The 17,761-nt window shown below is 42.3% G+C and overlaps 1 protein-coding gene across 3 annotated transcripts; it reads left to right on the forward strand.

Annotated features, from left to right (window-relative positions):
- The first annotated feature begins 406 nt into the window (after positions 1-406).
- On the forward strand, positions 407-14,812 carry tap2t (transporter associated with antigen processing, subunit type t, teleost specific). Of its 3 annotated transcripts, XM_076298586.1 has the most exons (13): positions 407-828; positions 3,035-3,096; positions 3,955-4,519; positions 4,746-4,860; positions 4,977-5,107; positions 5,256-5,461; positions 6,544-6,741; positions 9,204-9,332; positions 9,942-10,130; positions 10,409-10,582; positions 12,048-12,207; positions 13,146-13,282; positions 13,955-14,812. In XM_076298586.1, exons 3-13 carry the CDS (start codon positions 4,000-4,002, stop codon positions 14,147-14,149), a joined length of 2,154 nt encoding a protein of 717 aa, XP_076154701.1. In that variant the 5' UTR covers positions 407-828; positions 3,035-3,096; positions 3,955-3,999; the 3' UTR covers positions 14,150-14,812. The 3 variants fall into 3 exon arrangements, with proteins under 3 accessions (XP_076154701.1, XP_076154700.1, XP_076154699.1); XM_076298585.1 differs by lacking the exons at positions 407-828; positions 3,035-3,096 and adding an exon at positions 3,294-3,689; XM_076298584.1 differs by lacking the exons at positions 407-828; positions 3,035-3,096 and adding an exon at positions 3,295-3,763.
- Positions 14,813-17,761: the final 2,949 nt, after the last annotated feature.

Raw genomic sequence — 17,761 nt, forward strand, 5'->3', positions numbered from 1 at the left:
GTTTTCCACATTTCATTATGTTTCAGACTTATCCATCCTTAAATGGATTCAATTATTTTCTTTTCATCAGTCTACACACTATACTCCAATACTCCACAAAAAAAGCAGGTGTTTGGAGTGTTTTGTAAATTTAGATCTGCCTGCTCAGCCAAACAGAGTATCCTGGATGAAGTTGTAGAAGCATCTCAAGGAAGCAGGATGCACCAGAGCTCAGTTGCAAGCATCATAACAAAGGGTCTGAATACTTATGTGAATGCAATATTTCAGTCTTTTTTTTACAAATTTACAAAACACTCCAAGCACCTGATAGATTGATAAGAAAAAAAAGTAATTGAATCCATTTTAAGATGAGTCTGAAACATATAACGAAATGTGGAAAACTAGTCTGTTTTTATCCATTCTCACTTCTAGTTCGATATGTAGGCCTGCTTTGGGTGTCTTTCATGGACGACATGTTTGTTTTGTTTTGTGACTGTACATTTTCTGAAAGCAGATGTTTGCATGACATTTGCATTCTGAATTTGCTGACAGGAAATCGAGGAGGAATCTACTCTTCCCTGCATTCTTCTGATGTTTCCTCTCCTGCTGGCGAATACTAAATCCTAAAACAGAATAGATCTACACATGCTTAACTGTTGTCAATGGGTTTTTTTCATCACGTCTTTCTCTTAAACAGCAACTGTGGTGACGTGGTGATTGAAAAGTAGTGGGTTTTTAGTTGACCGCGCGACGACGTTTGAACTGTCCAGCGGGAGATCATTTTGAGCAACGGTTCAGTCAGACCAAAAGTGTTCAGCTCTCTGTCAAGTTCGCCGCTCCACCTTAATGGTAAGCAAGCATTTATTTATCTAACGATAATGTTTCAAAGTGAAATTGTACTACATTAAATCGGGCATGTTTACAGTCTATGTACATCGTAGCCTACGGTCTAACTTACAAACTCATTCATGCTTGAGTCAACTTAGGCTAGCAATGCAATGTTGATTCTACATAGTTTCAATGCCTGTCTGCTATCTGGGCTGCTACTGTAAAACACTCTGGTGCCTTTCCTCCTATAGTGTTCGAAGACACCTGTTTCTTGTTAGCTGTAAAACAGCCTACATGTTTTCATAATTAAGAAATATTAATGCAAGCTATAACTATATAAACCTACTATTCTGAATAATGTTTTTGTTAATGTTTTTGTGTTTCATTTTCACCTGCTGCCATGTGCGTTTGGCAATGGTGTTGCATCTGAAATGTTCACAGGATTAGGCATATACTAAATCAGTCAATGGGGGCTACTTAAACATTCAATTATCCTTATTAGCCTAATCTATATGCCCACTTCTGAATTGGGTTGCATCTGTAGGCCTTTCTATGAACTCAAATTAGGCTATTTAATTATTTCAACTCATTTCAGACATTCAGTAAGCTACTAATCCTCCGTAACACATATTTGAAGAACATGTGGGAATAAAACTTTACTTTTAGGCTACCCGATCTGTAATACGTTGCCAACAGCCTTGTTTTGCTCACTGCCGACGTATTTGTCGAATCATAACTTGTCATAATAATTGTGCATTCCTCATCCGTAAAATAAGGTGATCGCGTCATCATTGAAAGTGGTGACTTGCGCTGCAACCCGCCCCTTTTATGTGAACGCGCACAGGTTAACCCCGGCTCAACAAATCAACTTAATAATCAGCGTCGTAGTACCGATTAACACCACTAAAGATAACCAGGTTTTGTCAACCCCGGTTTAACAAAGTAACCCTGGGTTACATCTGGGTAGGTTAAGCTCCCTTCGTAGTACAGGCCCCTGATCTCTGTGTCAAATTCCCAGACTTTTCGACCATGTTAACCACCTCAAAATATATGCCAACCACGGGATCAGTCACCTAAGGGGGCGCTAGCGAGTCCCTGGGCCACGCCCGGAGTCAAGCTCTTGTTCCTAACTGCGTTGCGTGACACCTGACGTGTGTGCCAAATTTCAAGAGTTTTCGACCATGTTAACCACCTCAAAAACAGGAAAGCAAAAAAGTAGAATAACAATAATAATACTCAATAATAATAATAATCCCTTCGGTGCTCGGGCCCTAATGATGATTTGGATGGAAAATCAACATCATATCAATGTCACCTTGCTATCTGGGAGAGGAGTTGGCCATCGCAAATAATAGTGGAAGGCCGATTATGGAGGGGGTTGAGGGAGGCATTCGGTCGGATTCTGGTGCTGTGGAAATGTGTAGCCTTTATGTGCAGGGTACAGTAATATGACATTCAATTCAACAAGTTTGTTAAAATGGTGATTTTTATTTATTAGGCCTACTGTAGGCTATGTCCGATTTATTTTAGGCTATTCTTGCTCAGATGTTCAGCATACTGTAGGCCTATGTCCGATTTATTTTAGAACATAGGCCTACAGTATTCTTGCATCGCCGATTGAATACATGAATGTCCACGTACGGGCATTGCTATGAGACGTCTTCCTAGATCATCTGACAAAGATAACGAATTCCCTCGGCTGACAATCTATATCTTCATAGAGAATATCGTCCGGGTAGGCTATATATATTTTCTGGCGGTCTCTAAAACCCCTCGCCCTGCGAAGAGAGTCCCTCACGATTTGCGCTCCAATGTCGTATGGATCATCCAGGTACGCCGACATGTCTCGGGAGATTGTTAGTGGAGGGGTGGTACTTATTGACCTCTCCAGAATAAGTCCCGCCTCCGTAACTTCCGTATCCATCCAACTTCCGGGCGTGGATTGTCTATGAGAAATAACATGACGTTTCGAAATATCCAGAGCCATAGAGATGGCTCTGGCCCAGATTAATGCACGGGCCCCGGGGGACAGAGCCCAGAGGTCACAAGGCCCCACACAACCTATTGCTCACTCCAGGGTTGACTAATGAGAAACCCCAAAAGGCTCCTAACAATACACAAAGGGCTATGTTAACAAATGTATTGCTTTACGTAATATGCATAATGGAATTCAATTTCTAATTCAGGATTTTGCTCAGTTTTGTGCATGTTTTGTGTTCAACCATAGCTTTCTCAAGTTGAAAGGGTATTTCCATGCAAGATCCGCTAAATACACCAGTGGATTCTAAGGTAGGATATTTTCTGGTATAGACACATTACGGAACCAACAACACCATTATGTGTTTTATGATGGAGACGATAATGAAGTGAGAAAGATGAGTGAACAGCTGAGGTAAAACATGCATTCTTGGTGTTTGCCATCTCATTGTTTCTAGGCTTATTATATTTTGGGAAAGGTGGGGGAACAATCAGAGAGCGCACACACAAGGTAGCCTGACATCCACCCATGTACATTTTCAGACATTGATGTTTTATACTGCCTACGAGATGGGTAGCCTATCCAGTTAACATACTTCATCAATAAAAAGAGGTTGTAGGAGTGAGAAAATATGTAGCCTATTTTCCTGAAAGTATTCGACAGGCAGACTATCCCTTAGTGTTGTTGTCATTGTATAGGCTATTACTTTAGCCTAGGCCTACTTATGCATGTTGTCCTCACACGTCTATACGGCTCTGCTTGCTACAGCATGAGAGTGCCATCGTGTGGCTGAACTTTGCTACTGTAAGATCATGTGGTGAAACAGAAATTCAAATACGTCAACCTGACAACAGAAAATGAAAGTGAAACAATTCTCCGTCCCTGCATTCAGTCAGTGGAAATGGTAGTTAAACGCGCTCTTTTTTGCATTAGTGTTATCTTGAAATAAGCCTCCATACGTTTCAGAGCTACTTTAATGTGAGTATAGGCTAGCCTAAATAGTGTTTAGGTAAATCTTATAGCATTATAACTGATGCAATTCGTTGCGTTGACTAGCTAGCGTAGCGTGTGTGATTAGCCAAAAAAATCGAAATCTTAGATGTTATGTTCTAGTGAACTTGTTTCTTATGACCATAAACATTATTGTTTTCTCTGCCTTTGTCTTCTAGGATTAGGCTACCGAGTGTGATTGGCATTCTCCATTTCCATGAACAATGTCGGGGACACTTGCACTTGTGAAACCATATGTGTTTCTTCTGGCTTTTGACGCTTTGCTGTGGCTATTAGTTTGGCTTTCCGTCGTGAGTTTAGGTGTCACAAACAGCGTCGGTGTTACATGGCTATGGTGTTACAGGCTGGTATGTTGGGCTATACTTCACCATTTGGCGCTGTTGATCAATGTTGAGAAGATACAGCAGATGGTGCTGGTGCGATGGGTTGCAGCACTGTGTCTCCTCTCCCCCACTTACGAGACTGTAAAAACGTTGGTTCCGTTCACCCTACAAAACAACTGCCCAGTTCCCGATGTCGGGATGGTGGCCCTGTGTGCAGCGGCCGCAAGCATGGCATGTCTGTTGTGGGAGTGGGTGTTCCCTGACAAGGCGAAGGGTGATAGCGGAAAGCAAATTAAGCAACAAGAGGCCCGGGCACTGCTCATGAGGGTGGTACGTTATTCATATCCAGACTACCTTTACCTGGGAGCTGCCTTCTTTTTCCTCACCTTGACAGCTCTGGGTGAGTGTCCTTCTCACCACTCTGCTGATTATAACAATACAAATAACTTACTCAGATATAAAGAAAAACTCACCAATGATGTTCCTTTTAACGAGAACCTGAAAAGATTATACACTGTATACCCCAGTAAGTGAATTTAGAACATTTTGGCTAGATCACACAAAAGAGCAGGCTTTTGCTTAAATGGCTTCCTGAAGATTGTGCATACTCTCATTTTCTCTTGTAGGGGAGACTTACATTCCAATATATATTGGGAAAGTGATTGATATTCTAAGTGGTACCTATGATCATGACAGCTTCCTCTCGGCGATTGGCCTCATGGGTCTGTTCTCTTTGGGCAGGTAATATAATTTATAAGGACTCCGGATAATAGCTTTATTGCTCAGTACCATAACACATATCCAAAAGAGATTTTGTCCTCAGAAAAAATAATAATCTATAAACCTCTCTTTTTCAGTTCTCTATTTGGAGGCCTACGTGGAGGTATGTTCATGTGTAGCCTCTGTCGAATGAACAAGAGAATACGACACATGCTCTTTCAGAACCTGATGCGGCAAGAGATTACCTTCTTTGAAGAAAACAAGCCAGGTCAGTGCATTAAAAATGTAGGCTACTGCATTCGGATATTGACATAGGCCCTAATGCACTTCAGTAAGCAGAACATATGAAGCGTTCTCTATCTTTGCCAGTCTTAAAGATGTTTAGAAATGTTTTGTTTTGACATACGCACGTGCAGGTAGCCTTTCATCACGGCTCATCTCGGACACCGATAAGATGGGCCGCTCGGTGGCCATGAACGTGAACGTGCTCCTGCGCAGCCTGGTGAAGACCACAGGCATGCTGTGTCTCATGCTGGGCCTCTCCTGGGAGCTCACGCTGCTGGCCTGCGTCGAGATGCCCCTGACGGCCCTGCTGCAGAACTCCTACAACACGCTCTCACAGGTGAACACACACATGCTGCAGCTGATGCCGTTCAGTTTAGCCATTCAGGGAATTTTATAGCAATTCAAAGCAATGTTTTGTTCACATTTCACATGTATCTTACGAGTGAGCTTGTGATCTAATGCATGCACATACTGTATAGGGCCGCACAGTGATATTATAATATAATAATTATAATGTAGTTAAACAAAGCAGGCATTATAACATGAAACTCTGTTTGCTCTTGCAAAATTATTAGGTGTTCTTTAGAAGGGGTGTTAGGGACAGAAAAACCAGATCTCTAAGAGTTGTGTAAGTGGAGGAATTATGTGATTTTATGTGTCTGGGTATAATACGGCACTACAGCTAGATATGGTGCTCTGTTTTTTTTCCTGGAACTGAACACTACATTCATGTGTTTTTTTTTACCAGAGATGAAAACTACATCCCGTTGCTTAGCAAGAGATTATTTATCATTGCAACGCGTACAGTCTGAGTCACACATGGTGACACATGTCATGGAGCCTGAAATAGTATTTGTTCCCCCTGTTTTATTCCTCTTGAAGCTAGGAGCTATATTGCCACAAGCAGTTGCTGGGTAGAGCTGTCCTCAGGAGATATACAAGAGCTATAAGAGAGATGTACACAAGCTAGACAAGAGTTATGAGGAGATACACAAAAGCTCACCTTGTATTGCTTGCCTTGTGAGGATTTTCTCTCAGGCATACTCTGAGCAAAAGTGAGCAAGACTACTCTTGAGTTTGTTCTTAACTGTCAATGACATTATAGTCTAATAATAGACCTATGGTATTGCACTAGATACCGTGGACACTCACCCCTTAGTGGTAGAACATTATGTTCATTTTATTAAGTAGTAACATTAATTTAGGAATATGGTACGAAGTTGGTCAGTCTCTGTGTATTTTTATGGGTTAGATGTCCATAAAATCTCCATACAACATGGTATTCCGCTTTCAGACATTTCACAGTCCCCCCAGTTTGTGGTTCACTGATCCGCACATAGGTGGAGAGAACGATCCTACGTTGGTCTTATTGCTACTGTGGTCAGCTTGGTTAGTAAGTGCTTCTCGTCCCTGGTGCAGGATCTATCCCAGCAGCTGCAGGACTGCCAGGCGGAGACGCGGGAGCTGGCCGGCGAGGTCATCGGGGCGGTGCGCACAGTGCGCAGCCTCCACGCCGAGCAGCAGGAGCTGCACCGCTACCAGGAGGCCCTCGACAAGATGTTCAACATCAAGAAGCGCAAGGGCATCTACAGCGCCGTGCATCTGCTGCTCAGGAGGGTAAGAGAGCCTCTTCTAACCTAATCTCTTATTTTATCTCATCTAACCCCCAGGCCATGCCAGAGACCAGTGAAGGTAAAGAAATATAGCACTACCCTGTTCTGTTTTACTAGATGGCAAAACTGAAATGCTGTTAAAAATCAAAAGAAGGATCTGTACACTGTTTGATGCTCCCATAACAGTTATTATGCAACGTTTTGATCAGAGATCTTCGTCAGGCATTGTCTGAAGTGCTGAAAACTCATACAATGTTCATTAATGTAGTGGTTTGATATATCAAATGTTTTTCCCTGAGTAAGACTTACAGAACAGGAAAAGTGCACACCTTAACAGGATGTGTATATGTTGTGTTAAACCAGTGACATTGGTATTGTAAGTGTTTTGTGCTTCCTTCTCTGCTATGAAACCTCCAGTATAACATGTGCCCTTGATAGCATATTTTTACTACCATATTTATCTGGAGACCAGTGCCCATCAAGGCGGTTGGAACTAGAGGTCACTCCCTACTTTGTTTGTAACTTACTTAAGCATAAGACTTGTTTTGTATATTTAGAGAATACTGGTGAAACCCTTGCTGGGGGGACACAAACATGTCCTCTCCCTTGATGGGCACTGGCCCATCATTGAAAAGAATAAAAGCCTGTTTCCTGATTTTACATCTTCCTGACTGAGTCTCCAGATACATATGGTAGTAAAAATATGCTATCACCCTGAATGGACTTTGTCCGCACGTAGAGCCATAATCCTCTGATGTCTGCACAAGCAAGCAAATGCAAAGTGATGACAATGTTACTTACAGGTGTTAACAGCTACATTTCCAATAGTGAAGCGATTGCGGTGCTGCTCCCAGAGGCATTGCCTGAACAGACCAGTGAGCACAGGAGGGGCCTGTACTTTATGTTCATGGGGCACGAGGGAGATTTAATGTAAATGAGTCCTGGCCTCAATGGGAAAGATAATGGGACCACAAGCCAACTCATTTCAGAGTTCAGTAGCTTGCAAGCTGTTAGGATAATCTGTTATGCACATGCTCTGTATTCCCCTTCAGCAGGATGCTTTACTGCAGTCGCCAGTTATGGTTACCATGGGCACTGGCATGTCTGCCACATAACAAACTTTCTAGAACAATCTACGTGCACATTTTCCATGGTGTGTAGTTATATACAGTATGTGTTGATGATAAACAAAGTTGATGACATTGTTGATGATATGACAATGTTGTTTTTAATCAGTCATTCAAGTCTCAGGTTGATTTGTTTCCTTTAGTTTGGGGTTTTGGAGTAACTTTTTTTGCAGTAACAAAAACTCCAAAAACCTCCAAAAGTACCAAAAAGTTAAAAACCAGAAGCTCGCTCGATATTTCAAACCTAATTAGATGTCAGATGGGATCCATAGTCTTTGCACTTTCAGGTTGGCTCGTTTTGCCCCATTGAGTTTAAACAAGCGCTCTGATTAATCTCTCTGTCAGAGCGTATCTTGCACAGCACAGCTCAGCGCGTTCGGCTCAGGCTCTGTCCTTCTACTGGGCACACAGAAAACAGATGAGCTTAAGCTAGGCTCCATCTGAAAGAATGGGCGCTTTAAAATGTATTTGCAGGTCTCTAACTGGGTGAAGGTTAGGTTGGTAAATTTGCAGGATAGAACCGTACTGATGCACTCACTGGGATTATTTTCAATTGTTTGTCAGAATAAGAAGAACAATAAGTTATGCACCATAGTGCAACATTCAGCAATGTATGCCTCTACCCTGGTGACAACTGTGGATGGAAGCATTATGTTTTCGGCTTGTCCGCCATCCATCCGTAAATATGTCTGAGACATTCTTGAGAATGTGATATCTCAAAACACCTTGAGAGAATTTCCTCTGATATAGCGTAAAGGTTTACTTGGATTGCTGTGGCCTTATGTTTGTCTAATTTATGTGCTTGCATGTGTAAGAACACCTTGAGGGGATTTCTTCAGTTTTTGTATTTTGTACATGTTTATACAAAATACAAACTCTTTTTACGAACTACAATAAACCTATTGAATTTTGTCACTGTGACCTCACATTCTTATGAAGCTATGCATCTGGAATGCCTTGACTGTGTATCCTAACTGCATCTGAGCGAGCAACTGTCGCATGACATTAAATGCTCTCTGTCCACACTGAATCCGTTGAATATGCCCTTCTATTGTGTTATATTTCTCGTTCAAAATAGCAGAGCAACGCAAACTACAGAAAGACAATAGAGATGGGGCGTCCAAAACAAATTCTGGTCAAAACGTCCCGCTGCATTGCGCAGTACAACACAGTGTGACTTTGCGTACAGCGAGAACTTCTTAATTGAAAACAATTTAATTAAACTGATTTTATTGCTAATGCTAGCTTGTGTGAAGATGCACTACTGCAGCCCAGTAATTCTAGTTCCTAATGACAAGATACTGATTGTACAACTCTGTTTGTGTGTGTCCTTGTGCAGACGGTGACAGTTGGAATAAAGGTCCTGATGCTGCTCGTGGGGCGAGCCCTCATCGCCTCCCAGCAGCTCAGCATGGGGAGCCTGCTCTCCTTCGTCCTCTATCAAAAAGACATGGCCACCAATATGAAGGTAAAACACACTCCTACATGCAATTTCAAACCAACGGTGGGGTTTTCATCTACAAATAACTAGCTAACTAAAAGCCAACTGACTTGCCTGATTGGTTTAAAAGGCAGTATGCAAGAATGTCATAGGACCAATAAACTAGCCACCTTTCATCCAACTAGCCACGTAGCCCTAGGTTGTGCTATGCAGCTCAGCTATCACAGCACAGCATCGGCAACTATATTACCTAATGACAGAATCCTAGCAAGTCCTTTTTCAGTGTTGCTTGCGCTATTGTTGGTCTGTGTAAGGTTTTAAACTTTTTAGTAGTTAGGTTGATAGTTTGGACTAAAACTCCTTATTGGTGCTTTAATGGGAATGACGGGTCTGTTTATCTATTCTTCCCATGACCATCTAAATGAAATTGAGGATGTTATAAAAATGGTGATTCCTTCAAAACACCTCAAGAACAAGTAATAACGTACCTTTAATGACCTTTAATATAAAATTGGGAGGCTTCTTTCTGGCACCCTTTTAACTTAAAAGCAACATGCTTTTAAGCAAAGTAGCTTGTGAAGTTTTTGCACTGATGAAAGGTAATTGCACTGCCTGCACTCCCATATCTATTTTCAGCACCTGGTATATATCTATGGAGACATGCTGAACACGGTGACGTCATCTGTCAAAGTCTTCCAGCTCCTCGACAGGAAACCGAGGATGAAGGAGGAGGGTTCGTTGGTACCCAAACAACTGGAGGGCAAGCTAGCTTTCCACAAGGTCACTTTCTCGTACCACTCTCGCCAGGATGTCCAGGCACTGAGGGTGAGAAAAACAGGGGAATTCATAAAAACAGGAAGAGTTCCATCAGGTTGCCTGAGATGAATGATGGGCTATGGCTTTACTATAAATGAGAAATCTTTTGAATATTTAAGCCTTTTAGCTAGTCACTTCACTGTGTAGTTGATTTACTCCACACTCCAATACTCCAATATATCTTTCCTTTAATTATTGAAGTCCATTTAGTGCTTGAAGTTCCAAACTCTGTAACCATGGCTGCAAAGTTTTTTTTTCTGTTTTTAATTTTTGGACTGCCTCCTCAGAATGTGACGCTGGAGATAGCTGCGGGGCGCATGACTGCGCTGGTGGGGCTCTCTGGTGGTGGGAAGAGCTCGTGCGTGAGCCTGCTGCAGCGCCTCTATGAGCCGCAGGGAGGGGAGGTGCTGCTGGACGGGGAGCCGCTCCACCACTACGAGCACCGGTACCTGCGCAGCAAGGTAGGCACACCAGCTCTCATTACCTCCCATTACCACCAGCTCTCCATCACTACCCACATCTCCGCACTCTGGGAAGAGCCGTGAGAGAAAGCCAATTTCTCATCAATGCCACCACCTACATGGCTAACTTTGACTTTCTAAAGGGCTATCGGTGTATGGTTACTTCATCACATTACACGGGCTGTGTGCTCCTCCAGCATAGCTCTTATAGCCAGATACTGATGTGCTGAAGTATGAGCCTAGCTTGCTTGTAATGAGTAGAAAGAAACTTTATTTTCAATAAACGAAACTTACATGCTGAACTTTTGATGAATTTAAAGTGGACTGCATGACTAATTTGTTCAGTGATTCATATGCTGTGGTTATAAAAAACAATGTCAGTGTTTCCCATACATTGACTTATTTGTGGCGGCCCACCACAATATCAACATTAACCACCACAGAATGATTTTCCAGGTTGTACTAAATTGTGCTTAAATCTGGTTAGTATCATAACCACGCTGCGGTAATTTGTTAAAAACTGTTGCATTCAAGTTAATTCTGCAAACCTACCACCACAAATAGAATTAAATTTGTGGGAAACACTGAATGTACATTAAAGTACAATTATATGCTTTCGCAATCTAGAGGCAATAAACAGGTCATGAGTTCTTTGTATTCTGTCGTTGGTTAAGTTGAAGGTTGTGCACAATTATCTACAGATGCTGTTATTTTCTTCCGTGCAGTTTATTGGACTATGGATTTCCTTTACATAATATGAGATGAAAGCTGTTATTGAAGATGGCTTTCATAAAATATACCTTTGTTTTGCGTGTTGTGTTGTCCCCTTGTGAAAACTAATAGAAGAAAAATGTGTGTGTGTGTGTTTGTGTTCCATTTACGTGCCTGTGTTATAGAATAACTAACATGGCCCGAGGAAGAACCCATTCGATTTTTGGTGAGATCCATGAATTTAGTTTAACTTTCGCTGACAAAGGGAGATATACCATTTGTCTTTGGTGGAGCTGTTCAAATGCCCTTCAAGTTTAAAGTAATTTGAACTGGTCTAATGCAATTCCAGTTGCAATTCCAGACGCAATTAGAACAATTGTTGCATTAGACAGTATTATATTTTTTTAGCAATTAAAACCTATTGATAGCTGCATTTCCTTTATCTTCACAACCATAAATGAAACAGTACATAAGCAGTAACTAAATCTCAAGAGAAATGCCTTCTCTGTGGAAAGCCCTCACTATGGGCTTTGCACGTATGTTACAGTTGACCTTCTATCGAATAGGTTTTTACTCAATGCTAATCTAAAAGTATTTGAGGAAGAATTTGTGCAAGGAACCTGAGAGGGTGAAAATGTCAAAAGAAGGACATGATCCTATCAAAATGAAATGTTACCTCTCTGAACATGATCATCCTACTAATTGCATTTCCTCCTCTCCCTGTCTTGTTCTGATGACCTTTCTCCTCCCTCAGATGGCTGTGGTATCCCAGAATCCTGTGCTGTTCTCAGGCTCGGTCAGATACAACATCGGCTACGGCCTGAAGGACTGCAGCGAGGAACAGGTGAAGGAGGCAGCAAAGAGAGCCAACGCTCACGACTTCATCTGCCAACTACAGGATGGCTATGACACAGGTTAGATACACACAACAGATGATATTCAATATGCAAACACAGTGCAATTATACATACACTATAAAATACTGTATCTTGAATGCAATAATTATTGTGATCATTAAATCATTCTTCAAATACCTGTTTGTCATATACAGTATTTACACTGAACAAAAATAGAAATGCAACAGTTCTGTCTTTTGAATTGTAAAATATATATGTCACAAAAAAATATTTCAAATGAATGGCCATCTCACCTTTGGCAAGACAATACAGCACCTAACAGGTGTGGTATATTTGAACCAAACACCAACAAAACACCAGACCTCAGCAGGAATGAAGAATGTTGTTAGAGAACCCATCATGAGTGTGGAGGGGTATGGGTCTGGGATGTCATATACTACTGTTGAGCCTTCTGGAGATGTCATGGGCCTATTTCAACAAAATACCAATGAAGGAAGGTGCCTGCTTGATAATCCCACTTAAATGCTCACAAAGGCTGCTCTGTTGGTGATTTTGTTTTGTTTTTGTTGCTTCGGTTCTTTGGTTGGGCATTCAGGCTATTCAGACAGTGCATGTCCATGTCCACCAGCTAACTGTGCAGTGACGTTGTATCCTGCGTCATGTGGTGTAATGTTTAGATAGCCCTGGTTGTTGATTGGCCACTGTGGGAAATCCCCTTTCTACAGCACAAGGAATTTAACACCTCTCTTGTTCAGTATAACAGATACCCACCTAACACAGAGTGTGTGTGTGTGTGTGTGTGTGTGTGTGTGTGTGTGTGTATATTTAGAGGTATGGGATGAGTGAATGACATATGATAATGGAACAAATACTATAAGGCTATTATCATGACATGAGATGCTATAATCACGAAATGAGTTGCATCTGATTCCTGCCTGCATGTCTGTCTGTCTCTCTCTCTCTCTCTCTCTGTCTGTCTGATGCTCTTGGTTCAGATGTGGGGGAGTGTGGAGATCAGCTGTCTGCTGGCCAGAAGCAGTGCATTGCCATTGCCCGCGCCCTGGTGCGGAGACCTCAGATCCTCATCTTGGATGAAGCCACCAGCTCTATGGACGTCAACACACAGGAGGCTGTACGTGCTAGTTCTAGTCTCTCACATCATCTACACCTACACCATACCAGTTTCAGCTCTCAGTTCACACACTATGGAGGTTCTTAACTGCACTGGAGAAAAAAAGGGCGGAATCCTTTATAAATTATTTTTGGTATTTCTTTTCACCATCATGTTTTTTTTTTAGATGAATAACATTTTTTTTTGAGGGGGGGGGGGGGGGGTGTTCAAATGTAGGGGCCAGCCCAGTTTACGCTCCATTTTTCTGGCAATCAGGCTCCAGTAGGCGTAGTGGCAGTGCTGCTTTGTAATGAGCTCTTCCAGCAGATTTTCAAGGGGGAAACTAATGAAAGCTCTCAGCATACCTGCTTTCCCAGGTTAAGATGGCCTGCACTGCATTAATCAACACTACCTCCTCAATCTAGTCATGCAGTGAGGGAGGCTCATAGGTCAGGGTAGATTAGTAGTAAGCACTCAAGGTAAATTGCATTTTTCTTTGAAAAAAAAAACTCTGAATGTGTCAAAGATTTCAATGCAACAGCAGAGGCAAAAACAAGTGTTTGGGTATGGGTAGTCAAACCACTATTGCCACATTCTTCTCACACCTGCTACTGAAATCTCTTCTCAGTAAAGGTTAGCATCCTTCACAGTATCCTTATTCAGAGTACTGTGTGTCTCCGTGTGGTTTGCCAGGTCCAAGCGGTTCTGAACGGGGCCGAGGGCCAGACAGTGCTGGTGATTGCCCATCGGCTGCAGACAGTAGAGCGAGCGGACCACATCATCGTCATGGACAACGGCGAGGTGGTGGAGCAGGGCACGCACCAGCAGCTCATGAAAATGGAGGGCCAGTACTACCGGCTCCGAGAGAAACTCTTCCCGGAGGACTGAGAGGGCTGGGAGTTAAAACCCAACGGCAGCTGGATCAGTACACACCTGGTCTTGCCAGGCCAGACATGGTCTTGTCGCTTCAGGATGACAGACACACATTTCAGGACAACTGTTGGTGGGTGATGGCAGTAGTGTTGTCACGATACCAAAATTATGACTTCGATACGATACCTGCCATAAATATCACGATGCTTGATACAAATCGTGCCGGAAGTTGAGGGTTTACAGATGCTGCGTGATGTCTTTGCGCCTGGCAGCGGTGCTTTGCCAGTGCTATGCCCGAAAATAGTTCCAAATCTAAATTGGTCTACTAAATCCCTTCGTGTTAATTTGCATTGATATTTGTACTCGATGTGAATGTACAGGTTACGAGAAATAATTATAAAAAATCTTGAGTTATTTTATTCACTTTTGAACGACATGCTAGCTGGCAGCGCCGGATTACAGCGACTACGCTAAGCTAAAGCTAACCGGGCCGTTTCTAGATTAGGACAATGGCTGGGTCGGCTATAAAACGCTTTGGCTCACTCATCCAACTCTAGGGACTGCGGGGAGAGACCCAATTTCACCTAGGGGGGGCGTATTCCTTTAAGTCCTTTATTGTTTGTTATAGTTCATTTACATTGTGTTGTTTTGGCAATAAAGTAGCTTTAAATAGCCAAACTAGGCTAGATCAAGGTCAGTGTTGAAATTACTGCATGCAAATTATTGCTATGCAGAGGGGCCTAATCTTTAGGCCATCTGATGTACAGTATAGGCTACCCTAGGCCTTCCCGTGTTCATGGGATTTCTTTGACAGCAAAGGTAAAAATGTGAGGATAGTCTTCTTTGCGCACAGTGTACAAGTATGACATTCCAACCACTCAGGTCTTCGTCAGATAGGCCTACACCATTAGCCTACCTGTTGCAATATATCTGTGTGCATTCCTACATTACGTCTATTTCTTTGATAACATGATTTGCTACCACGTAACAATAAGCCGCTATTATTATTAGGACTCAACACGCTTTGGTGGTATTATATGCCGTGGGCTTTAATTAGCGCATTTCAGGTATCTTATCTTACATCTGGCCAATAATTATTAAACAAATTGCAGTCTACATGCCATGACAAATATTACCAGTAGTACTGACCGAACATGAAATAGATTGTTTCAGTGTTGTAGTACTCTAGTCCGAGACTCGAACTCGAGTCCAAGTCATTAGCTAAATTTAGAGACTCGTGACTTGACTTGGACTTGAGGACTAAATGACTCGAACTTGGACTTGGACTCGTGCATTCGCACTCGCGATGACTCGTCGAGGACTCGACTTTTTTTGGTAATATATCATAAGGCTATAATTGTAGTATGTCATTAGGCTATAATTTGCTATATGATTTTAATATCTAAATTATTTGTAATAGGCTACTAATTTTAGTTCAAGGGAATGTTAGGCTACTGCTTCGTGTCATACAGTACATCGCAAGTCACATCATGTTCACATGCAAAGCAAACTAACGTTAACTTTTAACACCAAAATGCCTGGATACATGGCCGCCGCTATTTCAATGTAGTATTGCCAGGCAATATTAGTTCTTATACATGACATGACATTACCTAAGATTACACTCAGCCTAGGCTAAACATCACACACTGCTGCTGGATAGCTGATCTTCATGACTTGGTGAACAGTGTTTTTCCTGACTGACGCGAGAAGCGAGGTTCCATTCATTCATTTTCATTTGGGGCGTGCCCTGCCGTGCTTCTGTCTGTTAATTTGCAGCAGGCTATTATCGGATGAAAGAAAAATAAACTAAAAGTTTTCCCGATCAAGATATAGCATACTTCTTAATTTTGGTGTCATAAAATATAGAAGCATAACATTAAATTGCCTAGTAGAGTGTCCATGTAGAGTTTCAATGTAGGCCTAGGCTACTGTAGCCTACGTGTCTGCGCAAGTGAAACTGACAAACTGAACCTCGGCAGATGATCTGCATCTCCGTTAACCGAAAGCTAGTTTTCATCTCTATTGTTGACGTGAAATATGTCTCCATATTGTCAGTGAAGTGATAACATTATGCCAGGGATGGATTACTGCACGGGCCTACCAGGCCCAGGGGCCCAAGGGGTCAGGGGGCTCTGAAGCCCAAGCCTTTGCATGGAATCATTGCCTCAATATCAACAAATCAGGATGTAGGCTATTCATGAATCTGATTGAATTTAGTATTGGCCATCCCCAAAATGCACCAGAATACAAGAAATCACATCAAACAAATGAAAAAAATTCTGGGGGAGGACCCCCAAACCCCCCCTCCCAAATATACGACAATAAATGGGGGGCCCTTAATACATCTGGGCCCAGGGGCCCGAAAGTTCATAATCCGCCCATGCATTATGCAGTTGCAGGTAGCCAGTGTTCACCTCACAGGAGTCAGAAAGAAGCTACCAAGACGGCCCTGCTCTATTTCTGCCCCTCCCAAACTGCGCTCAAATTGTGTAGGCTAGGCTATTTAACAGCCAGAATTTTTTTAAAATGCCGGGGAGGCCCTTTTATGATCCACACTACCTCTTACAAAATAGGCCTACTCCAACGTCCATCTAGCTCTTGTGAAGTATGAACTTCTACAACACTGCCTATACAATTGTCAGCAGTCAGTAACAGCATAATGTGACTTGATGGCCTGTGTGATTGGGATGTGGATTGCTCATTTATTATGAGTAGTAGGCCTATAGGCTATGGTATGGTATTCTCTCCGATATAATAAATACAACACATTGGGTTTGGCAAGAAATTTGGCAATACTACTTTCACACAAGTGATGTAAGTATATACTCTTTTGATCCCGTGATGGCACCCCTGCTTGGAGACGACATGTAGGCTATGGTTACTTTAGTGCTGGACTTGGACTCGACTTGATCAATAGGGACTCGACTCGGACTCGGCGTGGATCAATAGTGACTCGACTCGGACTTGACTTGGAATTTTTTTTAATGACTTGGACTTGACTCGGACTTGAACACTGGGGACTCGAACCTGGACTCGGACTCGAGACATAGTGACTTGACTACAACACTGGATTGTTTACAAGTTATGGTAATGTTATTCTGGCGTGAACATTGCTTTCGCTTTATCCCAGAGAACCATATACTCGTTTCACTTAGGCTAGACTAAAACAGAGAAGAACTTGGCACTAACCATGTAGTCGTGTTTTCTATAGCATATTCGTTAACCTGTCGTTTTTTGAACTCTTTAAAAATGTTGGGATATGTCTGCGAGGTGTTTAGCCAAGTTCCATGCGTAGCCTACTGCTTTTAAATGACTTTGAAACATATTTTACAAACGGGCCTCTGTGTACCTGATGGCTTGCCTTCACTATTCGCGATGTATCCGAAATAGTTGCAGATTTCACTTCACCTTTTGTTTTATCCACAAGGCCGAGGGCTGTCGGCAAAGAACTATGTTGACGTTGGCTGCGCACTCATTCACTCAGAGCTGCCTGCTTGACACGCCCACTTGCCTAGATGCGTGCAAGGAGCAGTGAGAGCAGCAGTTCACACAAACACAGAATGTTATTATTTTAATAAAGTATCGATTCTAAAAACGTCAAAAATCGTATCGTTTTTTGCGTGA

This window comes from Alosa pseudoharengus, unplaced genomic scaffold (genome assembly GCF_046254945.1).
Source record: "Alosa pseudoharengus isolate Yale_2024_CS ecotype anadromous, Long Island Sound unplaced genomic scaffold, YU_APseudo_1.1 YU_APseudo_1.1_scf_21, whole genome shotgun sequence".
NCBI classification, from domain to species: domain Eukaryota; kingdom Metazoa; phylum Chordata; class Actinopteri; order Clupeiformes; family Clupeidae; genus Alosa; species Alosa pseudoharengus.